Source organism: Macrotis lagotis, chromosome 5 (assembly GCF_037893015.1).
Source record: "Macrotis lagotis isolate mMagLag1 chromosome 5, bilby.v1.9.chrom.fasta, whole genome shotgun sequence".
NCBI lineage: Eukaryota > Metazoa > Chordata > Mammalia > Peramelemorphia > Peramelidae > Macrotis > Macrotis lagotis.
In genome coordinates, this window is record NC_133662.1 from 137,156,217 (window position 1) to 137,179,450 (window position 23,234).

The 23,234-nt window shown below is 33.9% G+C and overlaps 1 protein-coding gene across 5 annotated transcripts in view; it reads left to right on the plus strand.

Moving 5' to 3' along the window:
* LAMA2 (laminin subunit alpha 2) overlaps window positions 1-23,234 on the plus strand; it is an 811,978-nt gene that overhangs the window by 235,535 nt on the left and 553,209 nt on the right. For all 5 annotated transcript variants that reach the window (XM_074187557.1, XM_074187558.1, XM_074187559.1 and 2 more), the window contains exon 4: window positions 7,550-7,792. In XM_074187557.1, coding sequence (XP_074043658.1) covers window positions 7,550-7,792 — 243 coding nt within the window. The remainder of the gene's footprint in view (window positions 1-7,549; window positions 7,793-23,234) is intronic.

Consider the following 23,234-nt stretch of genomic DNA (forward strand, 5'->3'; position numbering starts at 1 on the left):
TTTAAGATATAGGAAACAATATCATCATGTCAAAGCACATCAAATCATAGATATATCAACATATAGGAGCATGTGGGAAATACTTTAGAAAAAGAAAATATTTATTTGTGCTAAAAAAAGATAAAAAATAAACCAAAGTCATAGAAGAACCATTTTTGAATATGATAAAATTATGTATCAAAAATAAAAAACTAACATTATTTGCAAAAAGTATGAACTATCCCAATAAATATAGTAATAAAACAATGAAGCCTCTCTACAATTATTTCACATAACCCTAGAAATGTTATTAGTTGAAAGAAGAAAAGGAAAACTTGGTGCCTGTAATTTTAAGTTAACAATCTTATAATAACAATCCTTAACATTTCAAAAGAGGCATAATGAAGTGAGTTTTGAATATATTGTCTGAGGGCTCTCAGACTTTTAGAAAGCAAATATTCTTTTTGGTTTCCAGTGAGTTTTTCTGGAATTTTTTTAACAGAACTGCATAATCTCTATTTAAAAAGAAAGAATCAGAATAAGGTAATATATATGCAAATGAACATATATATGCAAATGAACATATATGTATATATATATATGTATACCCATACATATCAATTTCAGTGTATCAAATACCTGCTGCTGTCCCCTTTGATTTTGTGTGTCTTTTTCAGTATTGTCTACCCAGTCCTCCATTAGATTGTTGATTATATCAGGCCACAGTATCCTCATTTGTAATTGTTTATATGTAAGTGTGTGTGTGTGTGTGTGTGTGTGTGTATGTGTGTGAAAGACTGTATGTACATCAAAAATAAATAAATTAAAAGAATTCCATCACTCAATTTTGAGGCAATTAGGTGGTGTGGTAGATAAGATCACTGGTCCTGGAATCATGAAGATTTCAGATAAGAATCTGCCTCGAAGAATAATAATTTTTTCAAGTCACTGACTAGTCCTGGAAAGTAACTCAACCTCTACTGACCTCAGTTTCCTAAACTTTAAGATGGAGATAAAAGCACATTCCTTCTGGAGCTATTTGAAATTCAAAATGAGATAATATTTGGAAAGCATGTTGCCCAGTACATAGTGGGTACAATATAATTGTGATGATGGTGATGATGATGATGATGATGATGATGATGATGATGATGATATAGATAGGAGATCATGGTTTAGGTTTTTTTCTTTCATAAAACTTTTATAGCTTATTTTTTTTTATTGTTCTGTGGTTTCAGTTATGGCCAACTCTTAATGTCTCCATCCAGGGTTTTCTGGGCAAAGATAGTGGAATGATTTGTCATTTCCTTCTCCAACTTATTTAAAAATGAGGAAAGAGGGATACAGAGGGTTAAGTGGCTTGCCCAGGATCATATTGCTATTAAGATGAAGTCAAATTTGAATTCATGAAGATGAGTATTTCTCACTCTGTACCATCTAGTTGCTTGAATTTTCATTTTTTTCCCCTCCAAAGTGTATAATTACATGGGGGCACAAAATTTCCTGAGAAATCAATTATGAGACATTCTTAAATTTGGCATTTCTGAGTAGCATGATATTACTTTATAAATCTTAATTTCCTTACTCTGAGGTAAAATGGCACATATTCCTGATGCCAAACCTAAAGAACAAAGGGATAAAAGTCAGTTTACTTATGATGACATAGCAATTCGTTTAGATAGCTTGACTTAAAAAGACCAGAATATCATTTTAATAGAAGTGTTCTAATATCCTTCTGTAGGGATTTATGATCATCTATCAAAACTAATTGCTTCATTTGTAACTCTGGCTTGATGTAGAGTACTTAGTGACTTCTGAGTGTTTCTTCAAGTCTTTAATCCCATGAAAAATCAAATCTTTTGGATTGTGACGAATTATATTCTTCTCAGGCAAGTAATTCTTCAACTGGATTGTATAATAATATTTACTTAATCAACAGCTAAGACCCTTCAATTGCAAATGAATTCTGCTTTCCTTTCCTTAATGGAATATAAAGGCACATGAAGCAATTCTTTGGTACAATGGACAAAGCATTGGCCCTGGGCAAGTCACTTAACCTCAGACCTCAGTTATCTAAGCAGGAGGTTAGGGGGAGAGAGAGAGAGGGAGAGAGAGAGAGAGAGAGAGAGAGAGAGAGAGAGAGAGAGAGAGAGAGAGAGAGAGAGAGAGAGAGAGATTGATTTTGAGATCAGAGGACCTGTGTTCAAATCCTGATTTTGCCCCTTATTATCTGTGTAGTCTTTGATAAGTCATTTATTGCTTTTAGTCTACAGGTTCTTACTCTGTATTTTAAGAAGATATTCATTCCCCAATTGATAAATGGTCAAAGGATAGGAATAGACAGTTTTCAAATGAAGAAATTAAAACTATATATAATCAGATGAAAAAAATGCTCCAAATTATTGTTGATTAGAGAAATGCAAATTAAAACAACTATGAGGTATCCCCTCACACCTATCAGACTGACTAAGATGAGAAAAAGAGAATATGATCAATGTTGGAGAGGTGTAAGAGGATTGGGACATTGATGCGTTGCTGGTCGAGGCATGAATGGATCCAACCATTCTGGAGAGCAATATGTAACTATGCCCAAAAAAGCAATGAAACTGTTCGTTCCTTTTGACCCAGCAATTCCAATTCTAAGCCTATATCCAAAAGAAATCATAAAAAGTGGGAAAAGTTTCCCAAGTTCCAAAATATTTATTGCAACTTGCTTTTTGTTGTGGTGGCAAAAAACTGGAAAGTGAAAGGATGCCCATCAATTGGGGAATGGTTAAATAAATTATGGCACAAGTATACCATGGAATATTTTTGTTCTATAAGAAACTATAAATGGTCGAAGTCTAGAGAAGCATGGAACGACTAACAGGATCTTATTCTGAGCAAAGGGAGTAGAACCAAGAAAACAATGTACATAATAACAACAGCATTATGAGACAATCAACCTTGATGGAAGCAGCTACTCTTAGCAGTTCAGAGAGCTAGGACAACCTTATTAGAACAGCTGTGGATAATGCTATCCCCATCTAGAGGAGGAAAAACAAAACAAAACAACAACAAAAAAACCAACCCTTCAGAATCTGATAAACACTTTATAAAAATTATCTCTTATATATCTCCCTTCCTTAAATCCTAATTCCTCATACCAAAAATGGCTAATCTGTAAACATGTTTATCACAAATATGTATGTATGCACAATGCTAGCTTATTTACCACTGAGGGGGAGGGGTGGGAAGGGAGGGTGGAAGGAAATTTTGTAATTTAAAAATATGTATAATTAAAAAATATACATACACATATGGGTAAATGTTGAAAAACTTTAATAACATGTATTAGGAAAAATAAAATATCAATTGAAAAAAGAAGGTATTCAACTGTAAATGTATGTCTCTGGAATGAGACAGAAGTTGAAAGTTGGGTATCATTTCTGGGAATTCTAGGAGGAATGCATAACTTGGAAGAAAAATAAACATTACGACTATAGGTCAGGTATAGTAATAATTGTTACTCAAATAGACCCTGAATAAAATGTTCTCTGGGCCTCAATTTCCTCCGGTGTAACAGCTATAATATTGATGATTTCCTTGAAGATATAGGTCCATGATTCTGGTATAGATGAATTCTTGAAGCTCCTTCTCCTCAAATAGGATCATTCTCTTCAGTTTGAAAAAAGAAGGTACCCCTTGTTTAATAGCATAAAATATTTTAATATTTAATATTTAATAGCATAAAATATCTCTTCCCTCAAAATGTCATCTCCCAAACCATATCCAATTTAGTGAGTTTATACTGTTACACAAGACTTAAGGAAGGAATATGGCACCTTGAGGTCTCACAATAACATTTATAGAGAGCATCAAGACTGGAAAGCAAAGACTTTTCAGAGGAGCATGGTCAGACATTCTTCCCTTAACTAGTCCTTGAACTGAATACTGATATTCAGTGAACTTCTTAGAATAAGGTACTAAGGGTTACATAAATATTCACATTATTAGAAGTGTTATCTTTGATGAGAAAAATGTGGATTCATTTTCTCTTATTCACATATTACTCAGAAATTTCTCTCTTCCTAGAGCTCTTAATAAAAAATCCTTTCAATACTAAATTCCAAACAGTACAATATTTGATACCATATTCCAGCTCAGAAAATTTTGATCCTTACAAGGATAAGGAGATTTGATCAAATAAGAGTGACAAAAGAGTAGAAGAGATTTTTCTTTCAGCATGCTTACTGGGAGTCTGGTATTGAATATGGCAATAAGTTCTCCATATGTCATTTTACAAAATTAAAACTTTAAAATATTCCCTCTAGTGCTTGGAAAGTTAAACATTTCATCTTGTGCAAAAAATGCTTTTGGAATTTTCATTTCAAAAGCCAAAAGTGATAAGGGGTTCTGAATTAGTTAAGAATTAAGTCACTTTGGCATCTTTTATAAAATATTTTACTATTGTTTGATGAAGCTACAAAATAATAGGTCAACTAGGAAGCATAACAAAAGTATACTCACATGCACATATATCTCTAAGAAAGGTCTTATTCATATTTAGGTTTGTGAGGATTTGACATTAGAACTATTGTGTTTGGAAAGATTTTGCAATGAGTCTATGAAGATATGAAGACACAGCAGTTTAAAAAAAAACTACTTTTCAGAATCATTAAAACAGGTTAAAGAGCCCAGGTTAAAATTTAAACTGATCATGTAAATCAGAAATTCCTGCATGATTTTTAAAGGTGGAAAGATGATACAGTGGAAAGAACATTGGCTATGAAGTTAGAGATATGACTTCAAGTCCAATCCCTGACTAGTCTGATCAATGTGACTCTGAGCAGATCATTATATGCTCTTCTACCTGGTTTCAACTCAGTTGAACAAGATACATCTCCACGTCCCTTTCTTTCCTTGATTTTCATACATCCTTTGTGTGTATTGTATCCCCATGTTAGACTGTAAGTTTCTACACAACAAGACTGTCTTTCTTTTTGTTAATTGCATCCCAAGTATATAATAGTGGCTGGGATAGAGTAGATATTTCATAAATGTTTATTGGATTGGTGATTTAATTGTGTTTGGTAGGTCACAGTGTCCTCATTTACATCCTTAGAGCATTATATGATGCATAGGACATATTAAGCATTTAATATATGCTTATTAATTAACTGTGATTAATTGCTGTTCTTTGTTGTGAGTTGTTCAATTGTTTCAGTTGCATCTAACTTTTCATTACTTCATTTGGGGTTTCCTTGGCAAAATTACTAGAGTGGTTTGTCATTTCCTTCTCCAGCTCATTTTATAGATGAGAAAACTGAGGCCAACGGGATTGAATGACTTGACCAGTAAGTGTCCAAAGCAGAATTTGAACTCAGAAAATTGATGCACTTTATCCCCTAGGCCATCTAGTTACCCTTCCAGTTGGTACTCCCTGGATGTAAAAAGAGGGGTTGAACTTAATGACTTCTCAGGTACTTTTCAATTCTAAATTTCTGATCCCATGAAGTTTTCGAGTTCCTGGGGTTTAGCTGTGATGTTTTTTGACCACCTATGAAGTCCATTCCTACAAATTGCTGCACATGAGCTCACCTTTTTCATTTAGAATAGGATACAAACGAGTTAAAAGAAAATAAAATGAAAGAGGACATATCCTTGAAGTGAGATTTCTCTTAAATTCTCTTAGTCACTAGGTGCTCTTTATTTCATGTCACTTAACACTGTATTTTCATATTGAATAATAGAAAGAAATTGCAGGGTTTCTAGCAGCAGAACCTCTCTTCATAGATTTTCATTTATTATCTTGATCTAACACTGATGCTGCTAAGCCATAAATCGACCAGGTAGCTTCAAGAGAAGTTGGTCTCTAATATTTACTCACTGAGTAACTTTATAAACAAGGCCCTCTCAATAATACTTTCATTCATCTTTATTTTTCTTCATGGCTCATCTGTGCTTTCCAGTCTGTTTTCTTTTCTATCACTATAAGCTATAAAGAAAGATAATAAGCATTTTTAAAATATTTGCATAGAGAAAATGATGTAAACCGTTTTTTATTAGATAATCTCACTAGTGAGGGATCAGTTTCAGAGATTTTAGAAAACTGAGGCCAAGAGAAGCTCTACAGTTTTGCCAGATCAGATCTAAGTCAGAACCAGGATGTCCCATAATTGGCTCAGTGGCTAGAGACTCCAGTGAGACTGGAGTCAGGAAGACCTGAGTTCAAATCCAGTCTCAGATACTCAGTAACTGTATGACTCTGGGCAAGTCACTTAATCTCATTTTGTCTAATTTAGTGCAGAAGAAAATGACAAATCACTCCATTATCTTTCTCAAGAAAACTTATTATTGGGTCATGAAGAGTCAGACATGACTAAGCAACTGAACAACAACTTCTAAAATTAATTCAATTTATAACCTTTATAACCTTGAAAGGCAGCTAGGTGGCAAAGTACTAGGCCTGAGGACAGGAAAACTCAAGTTTCTGAGTTCTAGCCCCATTCACTTACTAGCTGATTGTGATACCTGTCAAATCACTTTACCCTTTTTGCTTCAGTTTCCTCATATGTAAAATGAGAAGGAAATGCCAAACCACTCCAGTGTCTTTGCCAATAAAACCTCAAATGGCATCCCAAAGAGTTGGATTGAACAACAATATAAACTTGTGTTCCCAAGTTTGACACATTGTTCAAGGTTGAGAATTTCACTAACAGTATTGAGATTCAAGTCCCAATTTTATTTCAAATTTTTTATTTTAATAAAGCTTTATTCAATAAACATATTTTGGATGAAAACATTTTTGAAAATAAGTCGGTGTTCACAAGGAAAGTTGGACACAGTGTAATGTTAATAATGTACTTTAACATCCTGCAGGCATTATTTGGAGATTAAATGAAAAAGTCACAGACAAATGTGTTGTGATATTACCTCTTATTTATATCACTGCATTACCATCCTTAATTTAATATTCCAATTTCTAGTTTCTTCTCTGTCATAATCCATATGGTCATGAAAAGAACAAAAATTGAAGAAAAGCAGATGTCCAGTGATTCTGATTCACCTCATGAATCATTTATAATAATAAAAGACAACATGAAGTTGGCACCTAATGTTAGAAATAATTTCATTTGATTATGGGGGATGGTCATTATGATATATGAACCTTTTAATTACTATACTACTATTGTTGTTGCTTTCCTTGATTCTTTTTCACTGTCATCTTCATTCATTCTCATTTTACTGAGAGACAATTAATTTTAGTGGTAACAAGCCTTGAATTTGGTGACGGAATAGATAGATTCAAATCTTAGCATTGATTTTGTTTAATTGATTAGTTTTCTTTTGAAGTTCAGTCAAAATACCTCTTCTTATAGGAAACCTTTCCCAATCATCCTCCCCCAAATTATCTTGTATTTATTTGTATATACTGATTTTCTATGTAATCATATAAAAGGAAAATAAGTTCCTTGAAAGCAGGTTCTGTTGCATTTTTCTATTTGCATCCCCAGAGGTTAAGATATTTCTTGGTATATAATTGGCATTTAGAAATGCTTTTTGACTGATAGTTCTTCTTGTTCCCCAGGTGTTCCAAATTGCATATGTAATTATAAAAGCAGCAAACTCACCACGACCTGGAAACTGGATTTTGGAACGCTCTCTAGATGGTGTTGAATACAAGCCATGGCAGTACCATGCTATCACTGACACAGAATGTCTAACCCGTTATGGCATTTATCCACGTACTGGGCCACCATCATATGCACAAGATGATGAGGTGATATGCACTTCATTTTATTCCAAGATCCACCCCCTGGAAAATGGAGAGGTAAGACCAAAGCTGTTTCTAGGATTGAATTGGCAAAATAGACTACAGAGATAACTATTTTTTTTTAAATTGTGTTAGAAAAGCAGCATAAGATTTCACAAACACATTTAAACAAGTTATAAAACAGTTTTAAAGATAGATTGAATAGTATTATATGGAGTTATATCTGCAATTCCAAAGTAGACCAGACAAGAAGAAATGGGCATAAGTTGTAAGATGAGTGACTTAAGCTTAACAATTTCTGATAGTGAGTGAGTCATGTTTTGAAGAAAAGAAGGGATAATTTTATTTCATTTTTAGTATATGAGCACCTATTATGAAGATGGAGTATACTTACCTAATGAAACATAAGCCCAAAGGCAGAAACCAAAGAGAAACTTTCCCAGTTGGATTCCATTAATATTTGCTTGCTTTATTTTCTGTTTCTGCTACCTGGGGAAAGAGGAGATTTTTTTTTTTCTTTTTTCTCCTAGGCATCACAATCATTTCCATTTTGATTTTTCTTTAGGATCTTTTTCTTCTGCTATCCACTGAAGAATCCATAGTTAGTTTGACATATATCTAGTAAGGTTCAAACTAAATGAACATTAGGTAGACCACAGATACCAACATTCTTACCTTAAGAACTTGATCAGTATGTTTCAAGTGTTTCAGCCATTCAAATAATAAGTTTTTTTTTTCTCTAGTCTAGATTCCAGGGTCATTCTTCATGAATGACTAGGTGTCTCTTCATAACTTCACTAGGTTTAGATTTGAGTCTAGTTTCCTGTTTCATTTTCAGTTTATAAATCTTCTATCTCCCTGGTTACCTCCTAAAACCTTTTTATTCATCCTTTTGTCATCTCAGTATATTTTTTAAAAATTACCTTTATGCTATCCATTCTGTGAAGATCATCTCTTTATCTAGAATGATTCTTCATTCTCTCCTTTATGAATGAATGAAAGAAAATTAATTAATTAGTTAATGAATGAAAAAAATCCTGTGCCAGATGCTGTAAGCTTTGAAGTACAAAAGACAAAAAGGGATAATGCCTGCTCTCAAAGAACATGCATTCTAATAAGCAAAACAGTTCATGTTAGGGGAGTGATGGCCAGAGAAGGAAACTTCCATATAGAGAGAAATATGTGAGCAGATATATAGGACAATCAATTAACAATTCCTTTCCAGAAGCAATGATTCTATTGATTTGATTACTGGGATTTCAAGGGGATCCTAAGGAAGGAATCTCTGTGCTGTGAGGGACAGATGGCAAGATAAACTGGGTGGATGACTCATTGAGATGTGAAAGTGAAGCATAATCTAAGATCTAATAGATTTAATGGCCCAAGGTATCTCATGTATCCTTAATCAATCACTAATTAGGAATATTGAGCTATATAGCATGGTAACTTCAATGATCACTGAATTAAATTTTTTTAGGATATGGAGATCTTTGCCCAGTGTGGTGGGAGCTATCTAAGCAAGGAGAGGCAGGGTAGCAATGGCAGACAGATGGTAAGACAGACTGCCTGGATTGCTATATAGACTGTGAAGATGAAGTGAAAATCCATGTCCTGTTTTATAGCACCTACCTCACAGAGGTGTTGTGATGATCAAATGAGGTAAAATATGTGAAGTTCTTCACAAAATCAAAGTGCTATATAAATGTTAGTTAGCTGTTGTTGTTTAAATGTCTCCTTCCTTCATCCTCTCTAGCTTCTCAGAGATGCCTAAGGGAAGTTTCACCAAACTGTCTTAATATTTTTTTTTTCATTCAAAGCATAGACTGCATCATTATCATTGTCTTTTGGCATTAACAATCACATATACATACATATTTATATGTTATAATACAAGATATGTATCTTAGGCACAGAGACCTTTTATGCATTAACATTTTAAAGGGAAAGGGGAAATAAAGTTTGACAATAAATCTCTTAAATTACATTGTAGGCCAATGGTAATGTGAATCTGTATCTAGTACCTCACCAATTTTCATTCCTCCAATCCAAAAATGAAAGTATTTGGGGAAGGAAAATATACCCCATTTTCCAAATAGCATTCTCAGCAGAGAGATCTCAATCTGCCAACTGACAAAAACTAAAATAAAGTGAATCAAACAGCTGTTCAACCTACTATATGCCAGAGTCATCCTTTTCTAGGCCAATTTGGCTCATGGGTATGTGGGTAGGCAGAGGAGAACAGAGAAAATGAATGTACTTGAATTGAATTGATTTTTTTGGATGTTTTTTCTCCCACGGTTCCAGTATTGTCCGAAATACAATAGTCAGACTAGCCAATCTGTTTTAAAAAACTAGCCAATGTTTTCTTGTTTGTCATATAGTGTTCTTATTCACCCTAGTTGACTATGAAAAAAATATACTTGAAAATAAAAAATATTTATTATATAGGATATGACCCAAACCTGACTTTTCTCCCATTGACCTGACAAAACTAGAATAAAGAGAAATGTGTACATAGCTTAAGATACTCTATCAGTAGGAGCAGAAATGAACAACTTTTTCATAGTAAAGTTGAGACTTCTCTTTTTTAGCCCAAACTGGATCTCTAAGAAAAAGATAAAAACAAAGCAAAATGCAAGAATACTACATGATCTCAAATACTTTTAGTAACAAAAGGAGGCTTGAGGCTCATTTTGCAGTTCATAAAACTGAAGTATTTAGTATTATGTTAAAGTGATTTGCCCAAGATCACATAGCTAATGTCAGAGTTGAGAGCTCAATCTAAGTCTCATTCTTTTTCAATTAAACCAGTGAGAAGAAAGGCTGGTTTTAATTACTAGTCTTATTAAAGGCTATTATCCAATAACTCAAGTTTAGAAGTAGGAATAACTTCTCTTTGATGAGATTAGCAAGTCAAAATTATTGAACTCAAACTCAAGTGACCTTAGCATATATGAATCTTATAGCAATGCTTATAACTTTTTTTTAAAAAGAAATAATTGGGTTATCTATGTGGCAAAAGTGGATACAATGTTGACCCTGTGGTCAGAAGGACCTGAGTTCAAATCCAATCTCAGACTATGGTATAAATAAAGGTATGAATAAAGTATTCATCAACTGTGTACAGGAAAGCCCTGGAGATACAAATAGAAAAGCAAAGGAATCCCGGTGCTCAAGGAATATCTATCACAATAGAAGAGACAACATCTAAGTTATCCATTCAATTCATTTCAATAAATAATTATTAAGTGCTTACTTAAGTGTGGCAGTCATTGAGTTTAGCACTAAGGATGCAAAGAGAGACAAAAGATAGTTCCTGACCTTCAGAATTTAACAGTCTAATGGGACAGACTACATGCAAACAAATATGTGTGAAGCAAGTTATCTAGAACTAAAAGGAACTTTAGAAGCATCTTGCCCAACCTCCTCAATTTACACATGAAACAAAGGTCCTGAGGAATTAAATGACTTAACCAAGATCATACCAGTAGTATCAGAGGTGGCATTTAAATCATGGTCCCCATATTCGAGCCATGCTCTTTCTATGATACTTTCACTTCCTCTTAAGGTTCCTACCATTTTTATTCTAGCAATCAAGTCCTGCTTTCTGTGAAGGATCATGTCCAAATAATAGTTCTTCTTGCAGAGTTAGTCTACAAGGATGAATATTTATGATAGAAGTTTCTTTTAAGATGGGAAACCCATGGAATAAGGATTAAGAAGACCTATACTTTAATCCTCGGTCTATAAATTATAATCAATATGAATATCTTGTGATTTGGGTACATATGTGTGTGTAAACTTATATTTACATATACATTACATATTTAGGTATATATGTACACACATATATAGTACATTGTATATGTTTGTGATTATAAATCATATATTCATTAATTACAGTTATATAGATAAATATATGAAATGAATACAATATATGAAAAATATTTTTATACAGTGTACCTTAGGGAAATTTCTTGATAAATCACAGCAGAATATATTTTAGTCACAGTGTATTTGTGTTAGTCAAATGGAAGTCTATTTTCTATTAATGAACTAACTACAAAGCATAAATTTATTACTTTGTAATTTCTTCTTCCTTGGTGGTAGGTTTTTAATTCACATTTCCTTATGGCAAACAAGACTTCAGTCCATACTCTTCATTTCTTTTTTCTGGATCAAATATATTTGGCAAAGTTTCCTGGGAGTCTTCAATATTGTGCTTACATATTGTGTTGTACATAGATGTTGCATACTTCTGAGCTACAAGATACACTTTGGGTCCCTTTAAAGGATCATCTTTGTAGAAGTTTAGGAAGATAAAAGAGGCATTATATAGTGTAGCATGTGAAAGTTGAAATGACTGGGGAAATGAATTCTGAGCTTATCAATTTAGTATTAAGTAGTGCTTGTCAATTGACATAGCAAATTGGGTCAGTTCTTCCTGAGATTTACATTGGACCCTGGATATAGTGGTAGATAAATACATTTTTATGCATTAAAACAATTAATCAAATAAGACCAATAATTAAAAGAAAACAGTTAACTAGGGTACAAAATTAGAAGTCTGAATTCTAATTGGAGAAAAGATTAGGGATTTTCCAAGTTGAGAAGGGGAGAGTAAAAAGGTGCAATTCCCTGAACTCAATTCCTGAACTATTCCCCTCAGGTGTCTGTCTTTAATCATAGGAACATGGTAACAATAAATGAATAACCTGTTTGGGGTTATTTTTCAGACAATGGATGGATGGTTTGAGATATATAACTATAAGAAAACTTTATTTAAAGGACTCCTTTAAGCAGAAAGGAGAAGAGGTGCAACTTCCTAGTCATATAGGCTAAATTCACGCAAGGAAATTTTTTTTCCTCACAATTTCCCCAATTGAATAAAGTTTTCTCAAAATGGGACTATACCCATAATTAAATAGAAAAAGAATTGAGCTAGACCTAGAATTGAATCACAAGTTGGAGTCAATATAGTTCACTCAATTCTTACTACCACTTACTGTTCTAATTCCCACAATAGCTATAGAAATGTGTATGTACAGTTCATGAAATATATTCAAGAAAAATAATTCCTTTACTATTTAGTCATTTCATTTAGGAAATTAGAATTTCATTAGAATTGTTTTCTTTTTCCTTATTATTTTGACTAAAGAGAATTTGGTTTAAAATTTTTTGCTGTTTGGTTAACAAAAAGAAATTTTCAATTAAAGTCAAGAAACATTATCCTATTTAGTACCAACTATGTTTTACGTCCTGTATTAGGCAATGAAGATACAAAAACACAAACTATGCAGTCATTACTCTCAGGGGGTCAACTTCATGCAGGTAAATGGAAATATTTCACATGCCCAGATACATTTTGCTTTTTACAGATAAATGGGTAATGCACCATTGGAAAGACACATATTGCTAGCCAGGGAGTGAAGGGGCAAAGGCAAAGGAAAGATTGGACAGTTTGCCAGAAAATGTGAGAAGGGAGACAGCACTGAAGTTTGGGGTAAGGAAATCAATTAAGGCTTTATTGATGAGAAGTCACTCACTTTTCTTGAGCTTTGAAGAATTTGTAAACATAAAAGTGTTGAGGGAATATATTTCAATCCTGGAGTCTTATAAAAATGAAAGGCAGATTGGAACTAGATTGTGAACTCTTAAAGGATGGACTAAGGATTTCATAGCCTCTCCTGATGTTTGTCCTTTCTCAAAGAAAACTATGACATCAGGTAGGTGATGCCATGGCCTGTATGTGAATTGGATTTGAGTGAAGGGGTACTGGACTAAGTCAACATTCTCACTTTCTCCTCCAGAGCCATCTGCATCCAGTGTTCAGATATGAATCAGGATGACAGGAGATGGCTCTAGGTGCAAGGCAATCAGGGTTAAGTGACTTGCCCAAAGTTACCCAGCTAGTAAGTATTTGATGTTGAATTTGAATTCAGTTCCTCCTGACTTCAGGACTAGTGTTTTACCCACTGTACTATCTAGCTTGCTGCTAAAAGAAATAAAGAGTTAATAAAGGTTTTTGTTGGGGGGTTTTTGAGCAGAAGGATTTTATGTAGAGAAAAGTATCTCAGGAAAATTATTTAAATAGAAGTATATTAGGTACAGATCAAGAGGGTAGAGTAACTGAAAATTTGGAGTCCGTTTGTTATAGTTATATTTGTTATAGTTGTCCAGATGAGAAGTAAGGAGGCCTTAAACTATCTCATTGTTATGTCAGTAGAGAGAAGCTGACAGATAAAAAGGTGATGAGGAAATAGAATCAATAGAACTTATCAGCTGGTTCAATAAAGGGTATGAAAAAAGACAAGATTAAGATAGCTCCACAATTACTGGGGAATGATGGAGTCTTCAAAAGGAATAGAAAAGTTTGGTGAAGAGGTGAGGGAAAAATAATGGATTAAGTTCTATTCATGTTGAAGTTAAGGTCCCAAAGGTAAATACTAGTAGAATATCCAGCCAGCAGAATGAGATGTAAGGTTGGAGTTCAGGGGATAAATTCAAGCTGGATATAGAGATTGTGTAGTCATTGTTATACAGATAATAATTGAACCTATGGGAATAGATGATATCATGAAGGACAAGAGTACAGAGAGAATATTAATAATAACTCAAGGACTCAATGATAAACTATTTCCGAACATAAGTCCAACAGTTCATTTCTAATCTGTAATGGTATGATTCAGTAACTTAAATACATATCTCAGATGAAGAACATTCCTCTGTGGGACATTCACAAAATCAAAGTCAGCATTTTTTATTGCTATAAAAATTGTACACTCTTCTCTTCTTTCTCTCTCTCTCTCTCTCTCTCTCTCTCTCTCTCTCTCTCTCTCTCTCTCTCTCTCTCTCTCTCTCTCTCTCTTCCCCTCCCTCTCTCCCCCCTTTCTTTCCCTCTCTGTCCCTCTCTGTCTCCCTCTCACATCTCTGTCTCTGTCATTCTGTTTCTCTCTATCTTTCTGTCTCTGCCTCTGTCTCTCTGTTTCACTCTGTCTTTCTATCTCTGTCTCTGTCTCTCTGTCTCTCTCCCTCCTCCCTCCTCCCTCTCTCCCTCTCTCCCTTTCCCTCTCTGTCTCTCTCCTACATCTCTCTGTCTGTCTGACACTGCACTCTGTCACTCTGTCTCTCTGTCTGTCTGTCTCTCTCTCTCTCTCTCTCTCTCTCTCTCTCTTTCTGTCTGATTCTCTCTCTTCAGACACACACACACACACACACACACACACACACACACACACACACACACATTTCCCTATCCCCCCTTCATTTTACTTTTTTTTAACTGCAATCTATAAGCAATACTATTTTAAGCAACAAAAGAACTGGATGGACTGAATGTGGTACTGCCTCTTGGGAGTTTGGAATTTAAAGTACAATACATTTTCCCCCATTTCATGGTGCTCTCATCTTCTCTGGCTGGGATTATTACTTTTAATTTCCTTGGATTGTCACAAGAATGAGAACTAAATATTCATGGTTGCCATGGTGATTTGTGCTTCAGTTCCTTCACACAGAGACCTTTAAGTTATTTACATAAAATTTGTTCCCCCATATTGCCACAACCCCTTTATATTCTTCTGGTCCATAAATAAAAGTAGAACTTAGATTTTTGCCTTGATGCCATGATCAAAATATAGCTGTCTTATCTAAAAATCCCTAGAGGGACCAACATTAATTCTTAGACATTTATTTTTGTCACCTGTCAGAGACACTTATTTTTGTCACAGAGAGCTTTGATTTTATTTTGATCTTTTGTGACAGAATTTTATATACACAGTCAGATTTCTCCTTTTTCCTCAATCTTTATATCACTTGGCATCATGATTATTCTTAGAAGTGCAAATAATTGAGAATGTAGAAACTTCAGCCCAATGATGTACTCAAGACAGTTTTTTAGATTTTCATTTGAAGGAATATTTGGATGGGACTTTTGCATCTTTTGTGTTTATGTATGAGTTATATATGAGTGTTGAAATAAGGACAGGTGGAATATAGAGGGAATTGGAGATGGAGGAATCAGTTTTACTTACTCAGTGCCATTCACTTAGGGGAGAAGACCTTTATCACTGTTGCTGTTCAGTTTGTTTATGTTCATCTGCGTAAGTTTCAGATAGAGCTTTGCAGAAATTATTATTTAATTCATTTCAACTCCTTTCCCTGGAAACAAACCTTACATTGAAGATACCTTCCCAAAGGTCTTCACTGATTTTTTCACTACTGAAAATAACAATCTTCTCTGCCTTAGTAAATTTTCATGATACACTATTTTCCCTAAAATTCATCTCCTCCTGGTCAACTTTGTAGAAATGAGATGTTTCTTATATAGGTATTCTGTTCATCAGGGAATACTAAAAGTATCATAGATCCAGATTTGGAAGAGACCTTGGTGGTCTTGAAGGTCAGTTTCCTCATTTCCTCATTTCCTCATTTATGAGAGATAAAGTGACTAACCTGAGGTCACACGAGTAATAAGTAGCGGAGATATGATTTGAACTTAGAAACCTTTGGACTGTGGAATGGAAGATTGTCAGTGGTCAGGATCCTGAGTTAATGGAAATTTAGATTCCAAATCTGTAACACAAACATCTTGCTATCCCCATAATATTTAGGCTTATTTGTTTGTCTATCTTTTGCCATTCTTTGTATTTTCAATAGTTAGCATAGTGTCTTGATTATAATGCTTATTGACTATCTGTCTGCCTCACAGATAGGGCAGAAATGTGGGGAAATATCATTAATATATTTACATTTATTATTTGATCTTATAAAGAACTGTTGACACTTGGCTTTAGGTCTCTTGCTTTCAAGTAATACTGCTAGAAAACATCTTCAAGTATATATGCTAGAAAATTTGAAATATTCTTATTATTTTCCACAGTAGAACAGCAGGTCCTACCAATTGTATCTAGATTCCATTTTCCATCACCAGGAGATACATTATATACATGTATGCATGTAAATTTACACAACATACATTAAAATGTAATAATTGATAGATTATGTCTCAATGCAAATGAACAAATAAGTCAACCAGTTGTGTGCAAAGCACTATGGTTTTCTAAGAACAAAGCAACAAATTCACATTTCTTAGGGGCTTTATATGTGTGTGCGTGTGTGTGTGTGTGTGCCACAATCCTAGCCATAATGGAGTTTTATCTAATTAAAAAAAAACATAAAAACCCCCCTTAACTCCTGATTTCATTGGTCTTTGAATCAATGGGAATTTTGTTGAATATATATATATATATATTCTGTTTCTTTTTCTTTGGGTTTTTTCTCTCTGCCTGTCTCACTATAAATTTATACATGTCTATATAAATACATAGACATACACATATGTATATATTTATATACACTCTAAAGGTAGATCTATGTGCTTATGTTTTTACATATATGTGTATAAATATGGAGAGAGATTTAAACATTCAGAAAATATCTATATTGATCTTCTACCCATGGTGTAACCTCCCCCCTTCCCAAGATTTTAAGCTCATATAGACCTCGGTCTGTCTCTAGTTCATTTCCCCATTCCAGAGTAAAACTCCAGGAAAAAGCTTTAAAATGAAACTTCTTTATAATTTGGTTCAGATTTCCTCAAATGTGTATAAGTGTACAGAGTGTATAGAAGTGTATAGAAGCATTCCATGATCAATATGAGCCTTAGGAATGGGACAGGCTTCATTTCATCCACCACAGATGATATACAAAATTATAAAATAGTTCATTAATCTCCCCCTGGAATATGAATAGATTCTGGAGTACCCGAACATTTGTGACTCATTCATTTCTGACTTGTATTGTCTGAACAACTTGTGGAAATAATAAAATTAGTAGATGTCTTTCACTTCTCTTCCATTTGGTGAAGCAATTTTTAGATCTTCAGAATTAGGATTACACTTTGGGAAGAAACATTTTTATTCCTTTCCAAGAACACTAGGAGAAATTTCCCTTTAGGTAGTCTAACTTTTATATCAACTCAACAATTCTTGATTAGAAATTCCAGAACTTAGAATCTCTCTAAGGATTATCCATGGAGTAATTCCCAAAATCAAAATGACAAGTTTTCAGGATCACAAATTTCTGAGAAGTGCTTAGAAAAGGAAAGAGAAAGGGAAGAAAGCCAGAAAAGTAAGTGCAGGAAATCCCTTGCCTAGACAAATACTTGCTGGTAGCCATGTGCTTCTCCTACAAATGACTGTTTTCTTTTCATGTGTGAGGAAAAGGAAGAAATATCAAAATCAAGACCACCTCCCAAGTTTTCTATAACTTGGATTAGAAGCCCAAGGAATAGAAAGTAGAGGAAAAGTAAAAGGTGAATCGTTTCTCTGTTCTCTTTTATAGAACATAGATGGGGTAATCCCTTCTGCAACCAACCTATCTGTAGACAATTACAATCCTTTAATCATGCCCAAAAGAAGATCAGAAGACAAGCCCTCCTCTCTGGAATATACATATACATCAAAATCTTCTTCTTGCAAATTTATGAAGTTAATTGGGAAAGAAATAATTTAATTTATCATTTGCTCCTCTGGTCCCCTTCTTATGTATGTACAAATATCAACACTTACATGGAATATGATTAACTTTTGAACAGTACTGGCCTTTGTTGGGCTTTGCTTAGAGACTTGGTTCTTTGTATACCTTTTGAACTTTAAAAACATTTTCTAACCTCCTAATCAGAATGGGTTTTTGTGGCATAGATCATTTATAAAAATAAGTGGAATATGGTGTTTTAAACAAATATTCATTGCTATTTTTAAAGAAAAATGAAAATTCCACAAGTAATAGTTTGCAATGTATCATTTCCTCTTCTCATATTTATTCTCTTTTTTTCAAAGTGGGGAAAAATAACTATGTTTTACATATTTGCTATCATAATACAATCTGTTATGGTATGTTTACTTCTCATGTATCAGGATAAACCTTGGTTTAAATTAGCTGCTGTGAAGTTATACATACATTAATCGCTACTAAACAAATTCACTGCCAATAAGTGGAGGAAATAAACAGCTAAAATGTAAAGGCTTCATCCAGGATCTGGGTGACTCTAAACAATGGATCCATTTTGGGGGTGATAAATTGTGGCCATTTCATAGTGAATCATTTCTTTTTATTCTCACCCTTCTGTCTCCATTTCCAGTCTTTTATAACTCGCTGTCTATATTCCCTATACTATGATGTTCCATAGCCAACTGATCTAAGTGTAGATTTAAAAGCTAGAAGAGGGGGGGTAAGAGGACACTGAAACCAATCTGCAGCTCACAGAAAGATATATGAATTTAAAAATCATTCTATTTTAAGGTTAAACATGGTAGAATAGACTTGTAGCCTCTGGGACTCGAAAGATTGAAGCTGGAAGACTGTGTTCATAGGGTATAAGCTACTGTGGGCTAAACCAACCAGATGCACATTCTGTCTGGTACCAACAAGGTAAACTGATAGGGAGGAAAGGGTGGTAAACCTGTTTGGGTTATAAAAACAGAGATCAAAGCTTCTATACCAATTAGCAGGAGGGTTGGGTCACTGAGTGGCCACTGTACTTCCATCTTGGCTGCCTAAGGGACATATGGGGATTCAGTAAGCAAAACAAACAAAATCAACATTATATTTGTTTGTTTCTTTTGACGTTGTATTTTCAAAAGATTTCCAGAGAGGAAAATTTCATAACTTTTCCTGGAAATTTTTCTTATATTTAATTATAAATACAAAATTGGCTATACTATTGTATAATGACCTTTGAGAGATATGATTAAGATTCTATAGAAATCTCTTTCAACTATACTGTTCAAAAGATAGAGCACCGAGCTTGGAATCAGGAATACTCATCTTCCTAGTTTAAATATGGCCTCAGATCCTTACTAGTAGTGTGACAAACAGCAATTCATTTAACCCTGTTGGCCACAGTTTCCCCATCTATAAAATGAGCGATATCTTTGTCAAGAAAATCCCAGACAGGGTCACAGAGAAATGGACATGACTGAGACCACTCAATAACAATACAGTAAAAAAAATGAACTTAGATAACCTAAATTCAACTTCCAGTTCAGTTGACTAATACCTTTTTTTTTAACCTTGGCCAACTCAATGAATTTCCTTGGGGGGTGTTAGTTCTAAGGTGATCTTTAGCATCCTTTCCTTCTCTTAGAAATCTCTTCTTGCAAGTGGACAAATTGCAAGGCTGGGCTCAACAGTTTCAGAATGATTAGATTCTGTTGTCAAACTTGAATAAACTTTGGAAATAGAAATGGCAAAGATTGGGGTTAGGAGTATGTTAGGCTTCTCAAAGAAGCAAAGTTTTAAAAGGTGTAAGAATTTGGCCCCATTTGTGTTTGCACAGCCAACTATTAGTTAAAATTAAAGGAGGATGTTTATAAAACCAGCAGCCAAATTCCAGTATGAGGAAGAGAACATATTTGCCTCTCTTCTCTAGTTTTCAGGCCAGATTTTGTGTTCTATTTATTTTCACAAAAATATTGGATTTAAATATGATTAGACAGGAATCTATCACCTAAGTCATACTGTTTAATCAAAAAGAGCACTGATTTTATAGCAAGAAGGATTTAGAACATGAGTCTAAGATATGATGGCAACTAACTGCATGACCGTGAGCAAGATATTTAACTACTCAAGACCTCAGTTTCCCCATTTTCAAAATGATAATTAAAAATACTTGCAAGGAAAATGCTTTAACCTTTCAAGTGCTCAGTAACTGTTAATAATGCCTTGGAAAAGGGAGCTATTTTTACCCAGAAATTATTTCTTTCTTATGATTTTAGTATGATTTTCTGATTTATGGTCAGAATTTGAATGTGTTCCAGATTGCCAGGAAGGTCTAACATTCATTGTCACTAGTGAGTTAATCTATATTTCAATAACTGAGTTTCTTTTTCTTCTGCCCTAAGAAAAACATACACATGTTCTCCTTCTGTTTCAGACAAAATAAGCTGACACTAATACTGGAGGATACACTAATAGTTAAGCTGTCAGCATTTTTTCTCTTCTTGGAGTGACTGCTATTTTCTCTGGCCTGCTTAGCACAGTTGTTAAGGTCATAGTGCTCAAAACTGGGTTGCCTATAAGAAAAAAACTAGAACAAGATCAGACAGTTTTCTGCTGTTCTTAGTTCTTAAGTGAATTCATGTTTTTGAGTCTCATTTCCTACATTTTTTTACATCTTCCCACCTCCTCTTCAGTTTAATTAGCCCTGAGTGAAAACTTCTGCTCTTTACCTAGCCTTGTCTGACTTTACATAATTTAGGTTTCATACATGTGACCTATTTTATTTTCGGAGTTCTGGCTTATCATGAGTCTTCATTTATCTCCATTTCCAATTCTTCAAAACACGGTAAACTTATATTCATGATTGTGGAATGTGTTTCTTCTCTGTCCCATGCCTATCTATGCAATAGTAGTTAAGTGCTAATATGGCTAATGCCTTCTTCTTATATTTTAATTTATTAAAGTCAGTGACCAGAGTCCTTTTCCAAATGGCTCCATCATAAAAACACTGTTATGAAATTAACTACAAATTTTCCTCTTACATATGTGTGTACGTGTGTGTGTGTGTGTGTGTGTGTGTGTGTCTTGTAGACTACCACTTCTTATCAACCTCACTCAAAGGAGCTGTTAGCTATGCTGGCATTTACAAGTATGTGCTGGTTATTATTATTCAAGCACTATCTTTTTATGAGTGTCTGCTAATAATAACATCAATAGAATTTTACTAGATTTGTTTCATTGGTCGTTTCTTCTGGTTATTAAATATTAAAATTAATGATCTGCAATGGAAAGTAGTCCCTCCTATTATCTTCAACATTGTATGTAACCTGACTAGAGCTTAATTCCTTTTACAGAATCTTTGTTTCAGATCTTAGCTGCATCTCTATAGTATTAAAAGTTATTTATAATGAAGTCTTTTAGTCAACTAGTCAAACAGAAAACTGTTCATTAAATGCCTGCAACGTGCAAGGAACTGTGCTAGGTGCTAGTCTATAAGTTTTTAATTAGATCACATGCTTTAAATGGAATTGTATAAAATTTATATTTATGTATGATCTTTTTTGTTTCTGGTTCAGATATGTCATTTCATTGGTGCAAGTAATATCCAGTACAAAAATTAGTAGATCCTCACCTAATAACTATTAGTAGGCCCTTACCTATTATTTATTAGTAGGCCTTCACCTAGTAATTATTAGTAGACCCTCACATCTATTAATAATTATGAAGTGATTAGACCATTAACCTTTTTTAAAAACAAAATTATTTATTTATTTTTCCAATTTTATATGTAAAGATAATTTTCATCATTTATTTTTGTAAAGTTTCCTTCCTCCTGACCTTCCCTCCCTCCATCATAAGATAGCAAGTAATCTGATATAGGTTTTACATGTGCAATCATGCTACACATATTTCCATATTAGTCACATTGTAATAGAAGAATCAGAGAAGAATCAGAACAAAAGGAAAAATCATGAGAAGGAAAAAATAAAAACTAAATTTAATAAGAGTAAAAAAGTATGCTTCAATTCACATTCATATTTCATAGTTCAAGGGGAGGGAACCTCTTTTCTGCCAAAGGGCATTTGGATATTTAGATATATTTGGTCAAATATTTAATTAATTTACCCCTAAAAAGCTCCTAGATTTATTGAATTTTGAATCCTCCCTAAGGATGCCTTCACAACACCAGACCATTAGGCCAGAGATTCCCTAGTCCCGTTCTTTCTTTGATGTGGATGACATTTTCTATCACAGGTCTTTTAAAATTGTCTTTGCTGCATTGTTGAAAAAAGGTAAGTCTATCATAATTGATCACAACAGAATATTGTTGTTAAAGTGTGCAGTGTTCCTCTGATTCTGCTCACTGCATTCAGCATCAATTCATGTAATGAAGAATATTAAAATGAAGAGGTAGAAAAAATAAAGAAGCATAGTATGGATTTTCTTCATCTCAAGCAATCAGGAATCAGAGATAATATTGTATAGGACAAGAGATAGATGAAGAACTTGAGAAAGGAAAAGTTTTGGAACAGTCATTGTGGAGAATAAGGTTGAGAATTAATCACGCTAGAATAAAAATTGCTCTTTGGCAGTTAGGGTTCAGCTAAGGTTCTGCAATATAAATTTATAGTCCATTAAATCATCTCAATCTTGAAACTTACTCTAGTAATGGTAAAGAAGATTAGAAATAGATTTAGAGAAATAATATTTCATGCTACAACAGAAAGAATTCTGGGTTTTGTGTCAGAAAACCAGGATTCAGAACCTGGCTTTGCTACTTGCTCCCTGTGAGATTTGGTTAAGTTACTTTCCTTATCTGCACATAAGTTTATTATCTGTAAGATGAGAGGGGGTGCATTAGGTAACACAAAGTACATACCATTATAAAAGATATGCAGTTACTTTATTTCAGTCTTTCTAACTGCTAGGTCTCACCTGAACTTCTTTTGAATTCTTTGTACATTTCTATATGAGAGTCAGTCAGCTAGTATGTATTAAG